Source organism: Balaenoptera borealis (genome assembly GCF_965194805.1).
Source record: "Balaenoptera borealis genome assembly, chromosome: 8".
NCBI classification, from domain to species: Eukaryota; Metazoa; Chordata; class Mammalia; order Artiodactyla; family Balaenopteridae; genus Balaenoptera; species Balaenoptera borealis.
This window is the reverse complement of record NC_138865.1, coordinates 101,387,272-101,403,941: the sequence shown is the minus strand read 5'-3', so window position 1 is coordinate 101,403,941 and position 16,670 is coordinate 101,387,272. Positions and strand designations below refer to the sequence as shown.

At 39.0% G+C, this 16,670-nt stretch overlaps 2 protein-coding genes across 6 annotated transcripts in view; one reads left to right on the top strand and one right to left on the bottom strand.

The window, feature by feature from the left end:
- The window catches only part of HSDL2 (hydroxysteroid dehydrogenase like 2), a 94,461-nt gene extending 83,706 nt beyond the window's left edge, over positions 1-10,755 (bottom strand). Inside the window, exon 1 of the mRNA XM_082404111.1 lies at positions 10,731-10,755. The gene's annotated coding sequence lies outside the window, so the exon portion shown is untranslated. The remainder of the gene's footprint in view (positions 1-10,730) is intronic.
- A 214-nt stretch (positions 10,756-10,969) lies between these two features.
- The window catches only part of PTBP3 (polypyrimidine tract binding protein 3), a 95,468-nt gene continuing 89,767 nt past the window's right edge, over positions 10,970-16,670 (top strand). For 2 of the 5 annotated variants that reach the window (XM_082404008.1, XM_082404007.1), the window contains exons 1-2: positions 11,145-11,279; positions 14,160-14,193. In XM_082404008.1, the coding sequence (XP_082260134.1) occupies positions 11,272-11,279; positions 14,160-14,193 (42 nt within the window). In that variant the 5' untranslated portion in view covers positions 11,145-11,271. Of the gene's footprint in view, positions 11,280-14,159; positions 14,194-16,670 lie in introns of those variants that run through there. The other 3 variants (XM_082404010.1, XM_082404009.1, XM_082404013.1) reach the window with 3 other exon arrangements.

Below are 16,670 nucleotides of genomic sequence, written 5' to 3'. Positions count from 1 at the left end.
AATAGTAAGGAATCAAATTAATACTATAGAAATCTGAGTTATGGTTGGAAAGAATAGGCTTGAGAAAATCATACAAAATATTAAGGGAAAAAATATGACATTAAATAAAAATAAGGAAACGATCAATCAGAGACCAATAAATAACTAGTTAGTAATGCTAAGGAAGAAAATAGAACAAGTTTAACACAAATTGAATACAGTAAATAATTTCCAAATCAAAAGAAAGATTGTCTCTGCAAGGTACAACCTGTTTCATGTATTCATTTAATAAGATACTGGCTACTATGTGCTAGGCATTGTTCTAGTTGCTAAGAATACATCTGCAAACAAACACACACGGATATCACTGCTTTAACTGATTTTACATTTTAGCGAAGGGAGATGAACAATAAATAAAATGAGTAAGTTATATATGTTAGAGTATGGAGAAAAATAAAGCAGGGAGGAGGAGAGATAGTAGGGTGAGTATGCATGATTTCCCATTCCAAATAGAGTGGTCAGGAAAGGTCTTAGTGGGAAAGTGACATGTGAGGAAGGATAGGAAGGAGCAAACCATGTGGGGAAAAGCATTCCGGGAAGAGGGAACAGAAGGTACAAAGGGCTCTGAGATGGGAACCTGACGGGTCCCAACTAGGAACTACCAATCTGATGTTCAAGGAAGAGTTCGAGGCTAGAGAAAAAAATTTGGTAATCATCAGGCTATAGATGGTATTTAAAACCCTGAAACTGTATCAAGAGAGTAAGTATAGTAAGAGAAGGTCAAAGACTGAATCTTGAAAGTATCTGAATGCCATGAGTTCAGAACCAGGAAAGAAGATGGGAGTGGCCATAGAAGTACAAAAACATAACAAAAATGCAGTGTCCTGAGAACCAAGTGAAGAAAGTGTATCAAGGAGGAGGGAATTGTCAACTTCTGCGGATGGTTTGACTTAGATGGGGTCTGAGAATTGCCCATAAGATTGTTTCTAGAAAAATTAATAATGATTCAAAATAAGACATATCCTAAATAAGTATCTAAATTTCAAAGATGAAGAAAAACTTTTCCAAGTGTCTGCCCAAAGAAAGTTTATACAGAAGGAAAAAGACTGGCTTCAGTCTTTTCCACCATAGTTTAATGATGCTGAAGGAGAGAAGGGCTATAGCTATAGAGTTTTCTGGGGAATGACTCAATAGTTCTTCATCCACTTAAGTTTTACCTTAGATAATAATAGAATATGTAAGGACTCAGGAAACAGATAACCCAAGATCCCGTCTAAAAAAAATCTTGAAAATTTATTCTACTAACTGAAAGATGAAGTTAAAAAACACAACACTGTCAGTTATATCTAAATAAGTGTGATTATTTATAAAATTTAATGTGGATTATGACTCCATAGAAAATTTACATAATGTGAAAATAATAATCCCCTGGCAAAACTGACTATAAAGAAGGGAGAGAGTTAGTGGAGGGCTATTTTCTTTCATTTCTCAGAGTGGAGTACATTGAATTGAATACATTTTTGCTTCTGAAGCTGATGATTTAAGTATATTATTTAAAGATAATCATTACTAGAACTAAAACTAGGTCTTCTAATTTACCAGAGGAAGTTGCCAGAATTCTGATACCAAAACTGTACAGAGAGACCACAAAAAACTCTAAAGTGATCCCATTTATTAATAGAGATATTAAAACCGTAATAAAAAATATTAGCAAAACAAATGTACCAATGTATTTTTTTAAATGTACCTTGACAGAGTAGGGTTTATTCTGTGAATGCAAGAATGGCTTGACATGAAGAAATTTATGACAATAATTTGCTGCATTAAATGAAATAAGGAGAAAAGCTACACCATTATCTCACAATCATATACCCCATTACCAAGATAATTTCAAATGCCAAAATTCAACATCTACTTGATGTGTTAAATTGATTATCTACCTGATGAAATTCTTAGAAAGCTGGAAATGTCACTGAGCCAAACTTGGGTCTGCAGGCCCACATGCAGTAAAGCCAATCTACCGACACTAGGTTGTGGTGAAGGAAAGTGAAGCGTTTATTGCAGGGCGCCAAGCAAGGAATTTAGGACAGCTAGTGCTCAAAACACCTGAGCTCACCGATGGGTTTCAGCAAGGCATTTTTAAAGGCAAGGTGAGGGCTGGGGGTGGTCGCAGGGTCTGTGATCAGCTCGTGCACATTCTCTGATTGGTTGATGGTGAGGTAACAGGGCAGTGTCACAGGGGCCAACATTATCAATCCTTATGTGCCAGTAGGTCTGGGGGCTATGCTCATGATCATCAAGTAGTCAATTTCTTCCATTTGATGGTGGTTTTAGCATCTGTAAAACAACTCAGGAAATGTGCGTCAGATACTATTTTTTTTTGGCCGCTCGGCTTGCAGGATCTCAGTTCCCCAACCAGGGATTGAACCCTGGCCACTGCAGGGAAAGTCCCGAATCCTAACCACTAGGTCACCAGGGAACTCCCCAAACACTATTATCTGGGTACTTCAGAGAGGAGCTAAAGCAGAGGATATGCGGGAGGGGTCTGTCCTGGGAAGGCCCCGTAGTGTCCTGCTCGGTTACAGAGACAGAAGAAAAGCTTCCTCTTGGTGCTAGTATACTTTTTTTTTTTTAATCAATTTTTATCGGAGTATAGTTGCTTTGGTGCTAGTATACTTCTTACATCAATACTTTGTTGGTAATCTCCCTTTTTATTTTTTAATGTTTAATTTTTTTTTGGCCATGCCTTGCTGCATGCGGGATCTTAGTTCCCCAGCCAGGGATCCACACCCCCTGCAGTGGAAGCGCAGAGTCTTAACCACTGGAGTGCCAGGGAAGTCCCTCTCCCTTTTTATTAAAAGGAGAGATAGACCTCTGGTCCAGAACCTTCAGTAGATAATAGTATCTAGGTAGAATTTAATAACATTTCCTGTTTTCACTGTATTTGTTTTTATTTATGACAGCTCTTATGGCAAGTGATTGTGGTTTTTCCATTTATGATAGTGATATAAAAGAAAATAATTTTAAAATAAAAATATTGAGGTAAAAAAGTGAGGTGATTTAAAGAAAAATGTTAAGTAAACAAGAGTGAAGTTGGTACATGGATAGAGTAAGAATTATGGAACTGGTATTGGAATGACTCAAGTTTGAGAACTGTTTCAGGCAAATGTTTCTTAAATAGGCCTGTGAATACATTCATGGAGGTCTGAGGGTTTTCTGCAACAATGTTTCAATTTGTCACATTTGTGTTTATAACATCTAAAACATCGTATAATGATACTCTAGATCAGGTGGATAACTACACTACTTTCACAACAAAGTACTACCAAGTGAATTTAGTGCCAATGTTCGTATTTCTATTTGCTTTCCTACCCACTAGTGCCACTTTAGTTGTCTTGGGCTAATGAGAAAAGAGCAGAGAGGCTTGATATGTAGATGATGCATTTGATTCAGATAGAGGGCAAATACCATGGCATGCTAAGAAATGAAGGTACATAGAAAGTTATTGATACAACTGAGTCTGCCACATCGCCTACTGTCGTGAAGTTATATCTATGCTGGTATCCAGCTAATATACAAAGTTTTGGCCCTACTAGTAGTTTAAGGACATTAATTTTGAATGGTTGATACCCAATTAGTGCCAGTTACTAAATATGTTGAGCATCTCCCATATCACTGGCCAAAGAACCTCTGCTGCAGGAGTCAGCACTATATTCACATTGTGAACAAGGATTTTTTTTTAATAGTCAAACGATTTTGTCTTCTGAAATTAATAACTGTTAACTTGGATTTCTATAGGCTTTGGAATTTTTACATTTAATTTTTAAATCTATTTTGTTTACTGTTGGGTAAGAATCTAGTCTAATGTTTCTAAATATTTAACTGCCATTATAATAAAACTAAGTCAATGCTATTTTAGTCAATGCAACTATTTCAATCAATGGTTAGAAAATTATTTTAAGTCAACTACTTATCTTCTTTTCTTTAAAAGCAGTCCAGGGCTTCCCCAGTGGCGCAGTCGTTGAGAATCTGCCTGCCAATGCAGGGGACAAGGGTTCGAGCCCTGGTCTGGGAAGATCCCACATACCACGGAGCAACTAGGCCCGTGAGCCACAACTACTGAGCCTGCGCGTCTGGAGCCTGTGCCCTGCAACAAGAGAGGCCGCGACAGTGAGAGGCCCGCACACCGCGATGAAGAGTGGCCCCCGCTTGCTGCAACTAGAGAAAGCCCTCGCACAGAAACGAAGACCCAACACAGCCAAAAATAAATAAATAAATAAATAAAATTAAATTAAAAAAAAGAAAAAGCAGTCCAGATGTGTAAATTACAAGGTTACATGGATGCATCCTTTTTAAAAAAAAATCTGTAGATTTCAATGTATGTAAATTTTACCTAAAAGAAAATAATTGAATGGAATGGTGGAGAGTGGGTGATGTTATAGATGAAAAAAGAATGTCAGAATATTGATGTAGAAAGTCCTAGAGTAAGACTATTAGAAAACAAGTGAGAAGAAAGAAAACTTCATAGACACTTAAGTTGCTCATGAGGAAAATGGACGATGAAGCAACAATGTGAAGAGGGGACAAGGCAAAAATTCTGTTATCAGTTCTCCGAAGTAGATGCCTGAGAGTAACTGTGGAAAAGTACATTCTGTGGGTTCAGGTTAGGAGAAAAAAAGTTATTAGGAATATAGTCTGCCTTCGGTTTAGCAAGAAACACATGCTTGAAGCTAAGGGGTAGTAGGGTTAGGGGTTGCAAAATAAACAGCTTTTGGTCAAGTAGTGGTTACAGAAGAATCTTAGCCCTTTACATCAAGGACAAAGTTTGGTTCCCATACTATCAGTGGCAACAGCACCAGCTAGAAATGCAAATTACTGGGCCCCACCCCTGAAGCAGAAACAATCAATTTCTGTTTAACAAGCCCTCCAGCTGATTCTGATGCATGTTAAAGTTTGAGAACTACTGCTGTACACTGATAATTTTAAAATTATCAGTGATTGGTAGTTGGGGATCATTAAACAATTCCATTTATTTTTATGTTTAAAATTTTCCACAATAAAAGATTAAAAATCTCAAAAAGAGAATATATTCATATATTACTTGTAAAATTAAAAAGTTAAAAATTGAACATAAAAGCCACTTCCCTGGCGGTCCAGTGGTTAAGACTGTGTGCTTCCAATGCAGGGGACACGGGCTCAATCCCTGGTCGGGGAACTAAGGTCCCACATGCCACATGGCTAAGAGATAAAAATTAAACAAACAAAAAACTAGACTAAAAAAAAAAAAATTGAACATAAGGGAATTCCCTGGGGGGGTCCAATGGTTAGGACTCAGCGTTTTCACTGCCATGGGACTGGGTTTGATCCCTGGTTGGGGAACTAAGATCCCGCAAGCCACGTGGCACGGCCAAAAAAAGAAAAAAATTGAACTTAAAATCTAAAATTGTGGTAAAGAACCATTGAAAAAAATTTTCCAATACTCTGTGGGTTAATGCTTTTGTAAAAATACAATAAAAATAACTAAAAACTGAAATAAAAAAAAACAGAATATTAATCCAATTTTATTATTAGATTCAAGAAAAATATTTCTGTCAAATTGCTATGAAAGTTTCTAGACTCTTATTCTCATATTCCATTCTTACCTTGTTAGGGACTAGTTAACAATTTATAAACCAGCACCTTTTCACAGTCCTCACCAAACAAATGATTCTTGAATTATGTTCTCAAGGAATTCTGATGCTTTGTAAGCTCATAATAGTAATATGAAATAATAATTATTAATAAGTATAAACTTACTGAGCACTTACCATGTGCTAAACACTGTTTTAAGTGTTTTTCATGAATTGATCTGTTTAAACCTTCCCTAAAAGATATTAGAAAAGTACTATTATTATCCCCTCTTCAGGAAGCTGAAGCACAGAGAAGTTGGGTAATTTGTCCCAGTTCACACTTTTAGTGAAGTGCTGGTTTATAAACTTTTTGGTTTTGTTTTTAAAGTTTTGTTTAAAAAAATTCTGACAAATCAGGAAATGGGGGTTTAGGAGTGGTGGTGATGCAAAAGAGGGAAGCCTTGGGGTGGGGACAGGGGATTGTCAGGGGTAGGTGGCAGCAGTGTCTACTTCACCCCCAACCTGTGTGTCCTCTAAAGGGTCTATCCAATGTAGGAGGAGATGTCTACCTCATCAGAGTTCATTAATATTGAACTCAAAGTGATCCTGCCCATCACTGAGGATCTTGGCATCATTCTCACCTGACACAAGTGTGATGCCAAGCCCTTGGTGCCAAAATGGCCTGATCTGGCCACATAATGTAGGTAGGTGTCAGAATCCTCAGGAATGTTGTCATTAAAGGCAACGTTCACCTGCTCAGTGTCCATGCGTCAGCTGAATAGGTTGGTAGCCACAAGAATTCATCATTGAGAATCTTTAAACTGTTGATACCGGGAAAGCCACTCCTTCCAGGGGTGGTAATGGCTGGGATGGGAAGTTCTGCTCCACTGTGAGCTTGGCCAGGGCAATGCAATGCTGCACAGACTTCACAAAGATTTAAGATTCTAAACTAGCTAGTCTGGCTCTAGACCACTCTTTACCATACAGTACTATTCATTTCAGAGGTGTTCCTTAACCTAACTCAAACAGTGCCCCTTTCTAGTTCTTTGTTGTAGCGAATAGAATTTCCTCTCTTTTTGTGAGCATGGGGGGGAGGGTCCTCAGTTTGAAATCAGGCAGGATCAAATATACTTAAGCATCTCTGAAGAGGTATGTTGTCCTCTATTTCTAAGAGATCTACTTCCAAGCGGGGCCAAGGAAACTCCTAGGTGAGAACACACCCTCAGGGTAGAGAGTAGAGTGTACCAGTCTTAAGGACAAAAGGGGCCAAGGAAACTCCTAGGTGAGAACACACCCTCAGGGTAGAGAGTAGAGTGTACCAGTCTTAAGGACAAAAGGTCAGTGCTTAAGGGGAATGATGATTCTTAAAAGAGGGTAGTGATTATCATGCAGATTGTTCTCCGGCCTTGTCCCAGACTCATGCCTAAATCTTAAAGGATTTTCTGAGAATGAAAATGGAAAGGGCTGTTTTATTAAAAACTTTGAGAGACGTTGGGACCTCGGTGATAGAAAAATTACTCTTGAAAATCCACTGCTCAATGTCCATGCCTCAGCTGAGCAACTGGGCTGGCAACTGCTACTATAGGACAGTGACGAGAGACAGCATCTTCGGTGCAAACGCTGGAGTGCCCTGAACCAAGCACTGGTCATGCTAGCAGCTTTACATGGAAATGATTACATCAGGGCCAGGAACAGGCTGAGGGAAATGGACATAACTCATGGTGGCAGAGAGGTCAGTGAGTATGCAGGAAACACTTTCAACTCTACTCAATCAGTTGGGAAGGACTCTGAAGGAAGGCTCATCATACAACAGACTGGGAAGACTCAGTGTGTGTCAGCTATTATAACCTAGTCTGCCTACTAAGTTGATAGAGCCTGAAAAATATGAATTATACACCTACACATTTTTCTTAAGCCTTTGAAGTTATTGCTTAACTACTGAACAAATAACATGTATTAAGGGAACACTTTGCAATATTTCTTTATTTTTATTGTTTTATTTTGAAATAATTATAGATTCACAATAAGTTTTAAAAGAAGTACAAAGAGGTCCCATGTACTCTTCACCCAGTTTCCCCCAATGTGTAACGTCTTAATAACTGTAACAAAACCAGGAAATTGACACTGGTACAATCCACAAATCTTACTCAGATTTTGCTAGTTTTATATGCACTTGTGTCTAAAGGTCTGTGCAATTTTATCATGTGTAGATTTGTATAACCCACCCCACAAGCTACAGACCTGCTCCATCACCACAAACATCCCCCTTGCTACTCCCTTATAGTCACACTCATCTCCTTCTCGCTCCATATCCAACCCCCCCCGCCCCCCATTTCCTAACACCTGGCAACCACTAATCTGTTTTCCATCTCTGTCATTTTGTCATTTTGAGACTGTCATATAAATGCAATCATATGGTTTGTAGCCTTTTGAGTTTAGCTTTTTTCACTCAGTATAATTTCATATGTTTGTGTCTTAGCATATATATGTTAACAATTATGATTTTATATTTATCAGGGGATAAAATGATATTAAAATGTCCACCTCCCAGATTCATCAAATGGCTGGTCTTATTTCTGACTTATATTGGCATCTCTGTATTATTTTTCTGTCTTAAGGAGTCTTACCTATAAACATGAATAGGGTAATAATGCTGGTTAAATGTTAACTACCACTGCATATTGCAATGCCTTAAGGGAAATGTTCAAAGGTTACATTTTGCCCAAACATAATAATGGAGGGGGAAGGGGTGTCTCTTATCAGATGAAGGTGTTTCAGGGGAATTTCTTAGAATAAAAAAAAGAAAAAAAATTAGAATAAAAACACAGGAAGGTTAAATGCTAGAAAATTTATAAACTAAATTATTGTAACTGTCTTACTTTTCAAAAGTATAGAGCAATTAGCAAATAAAGAATGTGTTATCCTCTTTACCATCAAGAAGCCAGTATACAGAACATAAAGCTCTCATGCAAAGCCAGGTCATGTGGGTGATATCTGATCATTCTAGAAACTCAGAAACTTCTGCTGACATTATAGAAGGCCACGGTTTTCCAATGCCATATGGATTATGGGGATAGCTAGGGTTCTAAAAGTGTCGTAGCATAACTAAATTCCATACTATCTACTGTTCTTGAATCAGAGGAACTCACAAACCTGTGGAGCTGAATCCATAAGAAGTCTTTTAAACTTACGACCAAGAGGCAGGGGAAAGGGCAGGGTTTCACCTTGTTTTCTGTCCTGAGTAGTTTTCTGATTATCTAGGCTTCTGTTGTAAAACTGGATGTTAAGTGTTTAGGAAATGCCATACAGTTCTATTCATTTTAGTCAGGTATACTTTACACTGGAGACTTTTCAGAGTTATTGTTAGTAACATGGACAGTGAGTTTGAGATAGACAACGTTTATTTTTTAATATTGAAATTTATTAGTTATCTTAAGGCATTGGCTAAGAGAAATAGAACTTTTTAAAAAAATAAAGAGTAAATTGGTTCAGCTTTTTGGGAATCATTTTGGCAATATTTATGAAATCTGAAAATGCTTATGCCCTTTGTTCTGCAATTCTGCTTCTAGCAATCTATTCCTCAGATATATGTGTGCAAAGATGTTCATACATTCATGACATTCTTTGCAATACTGTTAATTATTTTGAGTAATTAGAAACTGTACATTTCCACTATTTTGGAAAAGGTTAAATAAAATTATGGCACATGAAACTATGAAATACTATGCAGTATTAAAAAGAATTAAGTAGATGAAAAGTACTGACATGAAAAAAGAATCTCCAGGATTTTTACGTGAGAAAAGCAAAAACCGGTGAGGGTCTTGGAAGGATGCACACACAATTGTTACACTGGTTATCGTGGGCAGTGGGTGGCTTGTGAAAAAAAATAATTATAACTTTTTAATATTTAATATTGCTTGAATTTTCCAAATGAGCATGTATGCATATTATTACTTGTGTAGCTAAAAAAAAAAAAAAAATTAAGGAAATTTCATCAACAGAATATATTCCCAAAACAACAATAGCAAGACCACATCAGCTACTTATCTTGCTGATATTTTTAATATCCATCTAGCAATGTAGGTTGGCAATGTTTACAACTGCAATTAGTATTTAGATTTAACATACAAAACAAAATATATTTGACCTTTTGGAAAGTGGGATTTAGGTTAGATACAGTATTTTAAAAATGATCTCTCTGAATAAGATACCTGAGCTGTTTGAAAACTGTTTTGCCAATAAATAAATAATAAATAAACTAAGAGAGAAATCCATGCAACCGCAAAGGCTGGGACCTGATTTTCTTGGATAGCCCTGCAGTGCTTGGCACAGAGTAAGTAATAAATATTAAGTGAATGATGGATGAATCGACAGTTTAAATCTTTTAGGTAGCACCCACTTTTAAAAAGCGGGATAATAGCAAGGATAGATGATTGAGCTTCTCGTTACTGGCTTTTCAAATGAGGATGAGAGGGAGCGGCCCCCTCTTTCTACTCAGGAGGTTAAGAATTTGGTGGAGGACAGCGTTTAGTGGCTCACGTTTTGGCGATCTCTGAATTGAAAAATCATTCAATTTCGGAACCAAACTGAATATAAAAGGGAAAAAAAGCGAGTTGCCACTAGTTATGTGCTTATAATTTTGCTCAGACTAAGAGGAAAGGGCTTCAGCGGGTGTGAAACTGTAGGCAAATCATTCTATTCATGTCTAAATTTTCATCTGAAAAACGAGAATAAGCACTCCCTCGTAGGTTTTTGTTGTTGTTTTACAGGGAGAATGTGGAAACTTTTATAAAATGCTAGCAATACAGTGGTCATTCCATATCCTGAGATGAATATTTCCCATAAATTCGATCCCAGACAGTCGAGGTCGAAAAGCACTCAGAGACTAAAACTGTATAAAAATGCAAACATTCTCAAGTTCGGGGCAGTCTCTTTCCCCTCTTTCATCTTCATCCCAACCACACCTATGGAGCCGGTGAGGGTCACCGGGCGGGTGACTGGCGCTTCCTGGGGCTGCAAGGCCTGGGGCTCCGAAGACCACAGCCCGCGCCGGGCCTCCCTGCTCCGGGCCGAGCCGCCAACAGCCTTGCCCACCCGGGGCAATTCCGTGGCGGTTCTGGGGCCCTCGCGGGACACTCCTACCTACTCTCCGGAGTCGGGTCCCCAACGCTTTTCCCGCCGGTAGAGGGAGGTGTCCAAGCTAGGCCGCCCCGGGCGGAGAAGCCGGAAGGCCGGCGGAGCCCGCGGGAGCGCGGGCGGGGCAGCGAAGCGGGAAGCACAAGGCGCGCGCTCCCGTGAGCGCAGGAGGGAGGCGGGGGCGGGGCGCGCGCGCCGGGGCGGGGCACCCGGAGGCGGAGTCTCAGGGCGGCCGCAGGAAGAGGGCGCCCTGGAGCCGAGCCGGAGGGCGGCTGTGGGCGGGGCCCAGGGAGGGCGTCGACGCTGAGGGGCGGGGTGAGGCGAGGCGGGGACGCGCTCGGGGGGGTGGGGAAGGCGGGGGCACGGCGGTGGCGGGAGCGTCCCCGGTCTCCGCCCCTGCTTTCCACTCTCTTTCCACCTTCGACCGGCCGGAGCTCCGGAGAAGCACAGCCTGTCGGTACTCGGAGCCGCCCTGCTGCCGCTGCCTCCTCCCTCCGTTCGCGGTGGGCCCGTCAGTCTCCGCACTGTGCGCTCCTCCGTGTGGGCCATGGATGGGTAAGTGCTCGGCGGCCACCGGGCTGCGCTTGCCCGCTTCTTCTCGGCTCTCGGTCGGACGCGTCGGAGCGGGGGAGCCGGGTGCGGCGCCGGCGGCCCGAGGAGCGGCCCGGGCCGAGCCGGACGGCGGGGCTTCCGGGCGCCTCCTCGGGGAGTCCCGAGTCCCGGAGGGGCGGTCCGCCGCAGCCTCTCCTTCCCCCTCGCGGCGCCCCCGTAATGTCCGCTTCTTCACACCCTCGCCCAAGGAAGCGGAGGAAAGCCCGGTGCAGCCCGCGGGTGCCGAGGTCCGCCCTCTGCCCGAGAGTCAGGGGAGCCCGGCCCGGCCTCCAGACACTTCCTCTCAGAAAATGGTGCGCGGCGCTGGGGGAGGCGGAGGCGGCGCTCGGGGCGGGCGTCCTCCCGCTCGGAGAGTTGCTGTTTACCGGGGAGGTGGGGCGGGCGCTGGAGCTTCCTCTGGCGGGGAGGCGAGTGGCCGCGGAGTGGCGGACGGCGAGGGCACGCGCGGGTACACGTCTGGACGGCGACCCGGTCCCGGAGCCGGGGTCCCACGCGGTCTCCGGGCTTGTGCTGGGAGCTCTGTTAACGATTACCGTACACCGGGCGTCTGGACTCGGTGACCAGGGACGCGTGCCCCTACCAAACCCCCGCCCCCCAAGAAACTTGTGAATTCCCTGCGATGTGTGCAAAATATTGCATAAGTGCGATTTTCGGAGAGCTTTGAAACGCTTTAAAAGTGAATGAGGTCTGTGGCCAAAATAAAGATTTAGGATCACCGATATAAATGTTTCTCTGGGGACCCAGGATTATGGGGTGGGACCAGACAGATATTTGAATGATTAAGAAAACAACTAGATTAAGATCTTGGTTAATTAGTTGAAGGTCGTAGTCTATGTGCATCAAGATCCAAAAAAAAAACACCTCTATTAGAGCCTGCAAATCCACTTATTTATTTTCATTATGCACTTGAGATTTTGTTTGGCCTTTTACTTGATTTTGATGACAAGATTTCTGTAGACCTCTTGGTTGTGGAGTATACGGAACTTGCTTGAACAGTAAAGCCGCGTACATGTTGCCGTATAGTTGATTGTAATTATGCTGTGTAAAGACGATGGAATGTTCGAACAATTTTTGCCTTCATTAGATTTCGTTTATCCTAGTTTTATAATAAGCCTATATGATAATATATTGGATTAACTCATTTGAATGTACATTGCACACTGTTACGGACGTTAGACAAAGTGCAATTTTAGATTTCATTTGTGGTGGTGATGTTCTCCAAAGTATTTTAAAAATTTAATTGAATCTGTTTTTATTGTTTAATTGAAGCTTCTCTGAGAGCATTGTTGAAAACTCATTTCACACCACCTTTTTCAATTACACTTTACATGTGTGCAGAATTTTGCTATCTTAATTATTTGTATAATTATGCCAATATTTCAGTTGAGAAAGGCTGTGGAAGTAGTATTTCACTATGTGTAGTGAATTGTCTTGACTAGTGGTTTGACTTGAGATATGGAAGCAGACTAGCTTTTTGTACTGGAAAAGTTATAGTGATAAGAAAGAGGACTCTTGGCTTATGCATCTTGACTGTTAAACTCTTGGGCAACTGTGAAGTGCAGACTTACTCTTTCAGATAGTGTTTAAGAAGTTAACTTTCTCTTCACCCTAAATGTGGTTTGAAAGCTAAGAATGAGTTTATTGGTTTAAATATGTGGGGCAGTAAGACATACTGGAAGGTAAGTTCATTTGGAAGTTCAAGTAGCAGCATGATTTACTCTTTGCATCGGGACCAATATCGTAGTACATATTACACAATCTAATTTTTTATGCACAAATGTCAGTTATCACATTTAAATTTCAAACAAAATTTAAGTTTCAAAAGAAAAACTTTTAACTCTACATGGTTATTGTTTAAAAGTTAAATTTGCATCATTAAACAAACTTGTTTACTTTTATTAAGTAATGATGACATAGGTTATTAACAATATATAGAATTTTATTATAGCTTTCTCTTAGGAGATATGGAGACAAACTTAATTGAAGACGGTTTTTTGGGGAGTTGGAAGAGATGGATTTTTGCTTGGCAGAACTATGTGGGTTTTTTACATCTTGGTATTAAGGGATATGGTTTTGAACACAGTGAGTTTATGCTTTTAGGAGGCTACTTAAATTTCTACATTCTTCCATAGCCTGAAAAAGGTCCTTTTTCATTATTTTGGATAGTTAAAAAAACAAACCACCAGTCAACATATCTTTCTAGTTCTACCTCAAATCCCAACTGTCTTTTGTGTGTGTGTGTGTGTGTGTTCATTTCCTCCTGAGATAATTGATACTTAAACACAGTTTTGATGTGGTAGAATTTTTTTTAAAGCAAATCTTTGAAAATTTTGATGTCTGAAGTTTGATGTTTGTGTTCTTAATTCTGAGAGACTGTCTTAGCTATATTTTGGTGAGCCCTTTGGGTGGTAGATGCAAATTTGCAAGTTACCGTCTATTTCTGTAAAATCCACTCACTGGTTTTGTTTCATTTAAAACTTTAAATATGATCATTCATACCAGTGATTTAAAAGAATGAACTTTGGTGATTTAAAGTTTTGGTTTGGGTTTGTTAAATAGAGGTAAATGGATAAACACGTACCAAAAGAGAATTTATTATTTGTTTCTTACATTGCTATTAAAGCTTTGCTTTTACACTCTGCTGTTGCTAGACTGTCCCATCACTTTTCTTTGTATTAACATTTCACAACTCATCACATTCTTATTTTTATTATTTGTTATTATAATGCTTTTTCTTTTTTTCTTTATCTTATTATCTCTGTCTTTTTAAAACTTGTTCTCTAACTTTGTTTTCCATTTTCTCTTTTTACTTTTTCCATACAGTGTTGTTACAGATCTTATAGCAGTCGGTTTAAAGGTAGGAATCTTTTAATATCCTTTCATAAGCATTTTTAAATTTTAGTTTTGGCATTTTTTTCCAATGGTGAAATCATCTCACCTGTTCATAAAATTATCTGTTTTATTGTATGATAATAATCTTTCATTTTTATTTAGCTCCAACATAAGTAGACCTGTAGCTAATTTTGGATTTTATGTGTTTATAAAGAGTGGTTACAATATTATCTTGTTTATATAAAATGTGAACAAAATGTTTAGCCCAAAATTTCGCTTTAACTATCAGGGTATTTATTTGCTTTTGTTGTTTTAGCAGTTACATGTAACCTAGGCTCTGATTTATTTTCCTGTCATGTCCTTTCTTTTATCTTGTCTTGGATGCATTTATGAGTAATAAAGTAATAATAGCAGCTAAAGTTTCTTCAATTCCTATTATATGCAAGATGCTTTACATATATTTCACTAATAATTGAAACAGTTCTTCAAGGTAGGTATTAATATTCCCATTTTAGAGATGAAAAAATAGGTTCAGAAAGTTTGTGTTCAAGGTGTGGTGCACCAGAGTTCAAACCCATGTCTTTCTGGTTCCAAACCTGACCTTTTTTTTCATTGTACCTCGCTGCCAGCAATGAGGGTACTGTCTAAAAGGTGAACAGCGGGAGAGCTGGATAATTAATATTTTACAGTAATGATTCTTCTGAGTTATAAGTCATTTCAGTTTTGTCAAAATCTTCTCATTTACTGGATTCTAAAATACAAATCGAGTTCATCAATATGAGGCTTTTAAAATATAAATGGAAGTTTTAAGATTTCTTTTAGCAATTTGGTATTTGATGCAGCTGAGTTGAGAATCTAGTTCTAGAGACCACTTACAGTTCATATTACTGTAGAAAATGGAAATAATTCATGTGTATATTATATGTATTTTATGTAAAGTTGTTTTGATGCTTTCTGTCCATCATCTCTAGCTAACAATTTCAACACTTCTGCATGTGGTTTTATTGGATCTGATGGTGGTGCTCATATTCCTAAAACATCTTAAAATATAAGCATAAAGATAGCAGAGTTTTAGACTAACAATAGGATGTTCAAGATTAGCATAATTGGGGACTACTGCTTATACTGTCTTTTGAAGTTGGATGGAGTTAGCTTGCTTTAGCAAACTTCGAACATATTTTATGAGTTGTAAATAAATGGAGAAACCTCTTTTGGTGGGATATACTTTTTCTTTTTGGTAGATACTTATGTTAATTTCTCATTTGGGAATGATACTCATAGATTAGAAACTGCATGCTTATGTCTTGGATCCCTTTTGGCATCTCCGTAGGGGTCTGTGAGGGAAGGGATATTTAAAGTGAGAGTTGTTTTGATCTTACCAGAAATGTAATTTGTGATTCTAGAGTTTATCTGGGAAAAATGAATACATGAAACATTTAAAAAACTTACATTTGGGAGTTGAGTTATGCTTGAAGGACTGTCATGCCTGTTTTATTTTGGGGAAAAATATATCTTGATGATAGATAAGAGAAAAATTTAAATGTAAGGCTCAGGAACTAGATTTGAATACGCAATTAGGATCTCTGACTACCTGTGTTGCAGCAAGCACTTTGGAAACAAAGATCAGATCCTACTCTGAAGAAAGGATAAGCTGATTAGTTGATTCACTTGGCAATACTGGAAATGTCTGTAAAATTATTCATTATATGAAGAAAATTCTCATAAGATTGTTCTGCTTCAAAGCTTGGATCCCATCCAAGGAAGTTTAGTTACCAAGTAATAGGCCAATAAGGCTCATATTTCCTCTAGATTGTATAAGCCAAAATTAGCGAATTTAAATAAATTCTTCAAGAATGTCACTTATTTTCTTTTATTTGCTGTCTGAGTATAATGACACAAGAAATAGTTTTAGCCAGTGCAAGAGTGGATTTCAGGTTATGCTCCATCAGTTGCTTTCCCGAATGCAGAAAGTAATATGGATTTTATTTTAGAGAATTGAAAATACCCTTAAATATGAAGTCCATTACCTTAGTGAAAGAAAACTGAATTGTTTTTAGAGATTAAGTGACTCACTAGACTATGTCATGAGGGCAGGGATTTTTGATATTTCCTTCACTACTGTGTTTCCAGTGTCTGGCACATAGTAAGCTCTCAGAAATGTTTGATGAATGAATGGATGCCAAATTCTCACACAATCAATTAGGTGGCAAACTTATACTGGAGCCAAGCCTTCTGATTTTGCTAGTGTTTCTTCTAATAGGTATATACCATGGTGAGAGAGAATTAAATTCTTTTTTTAGATTAGAATTTTCTTGAAGATGGATAAACATTTTCAGGCAACTTAGGGCTGTGCTGTATTTGAGATTTATTTATACCTAGTTGTATACCCTGGATGTTCTTTGCAGGGTATCAGTTTTTGAGCCTTGCCTAAATTAGGCAAAAAATTAGCTTTTGGTACTTCTCATAAAATATTTGTTTTATTTCCATATGTTATTTTGTATT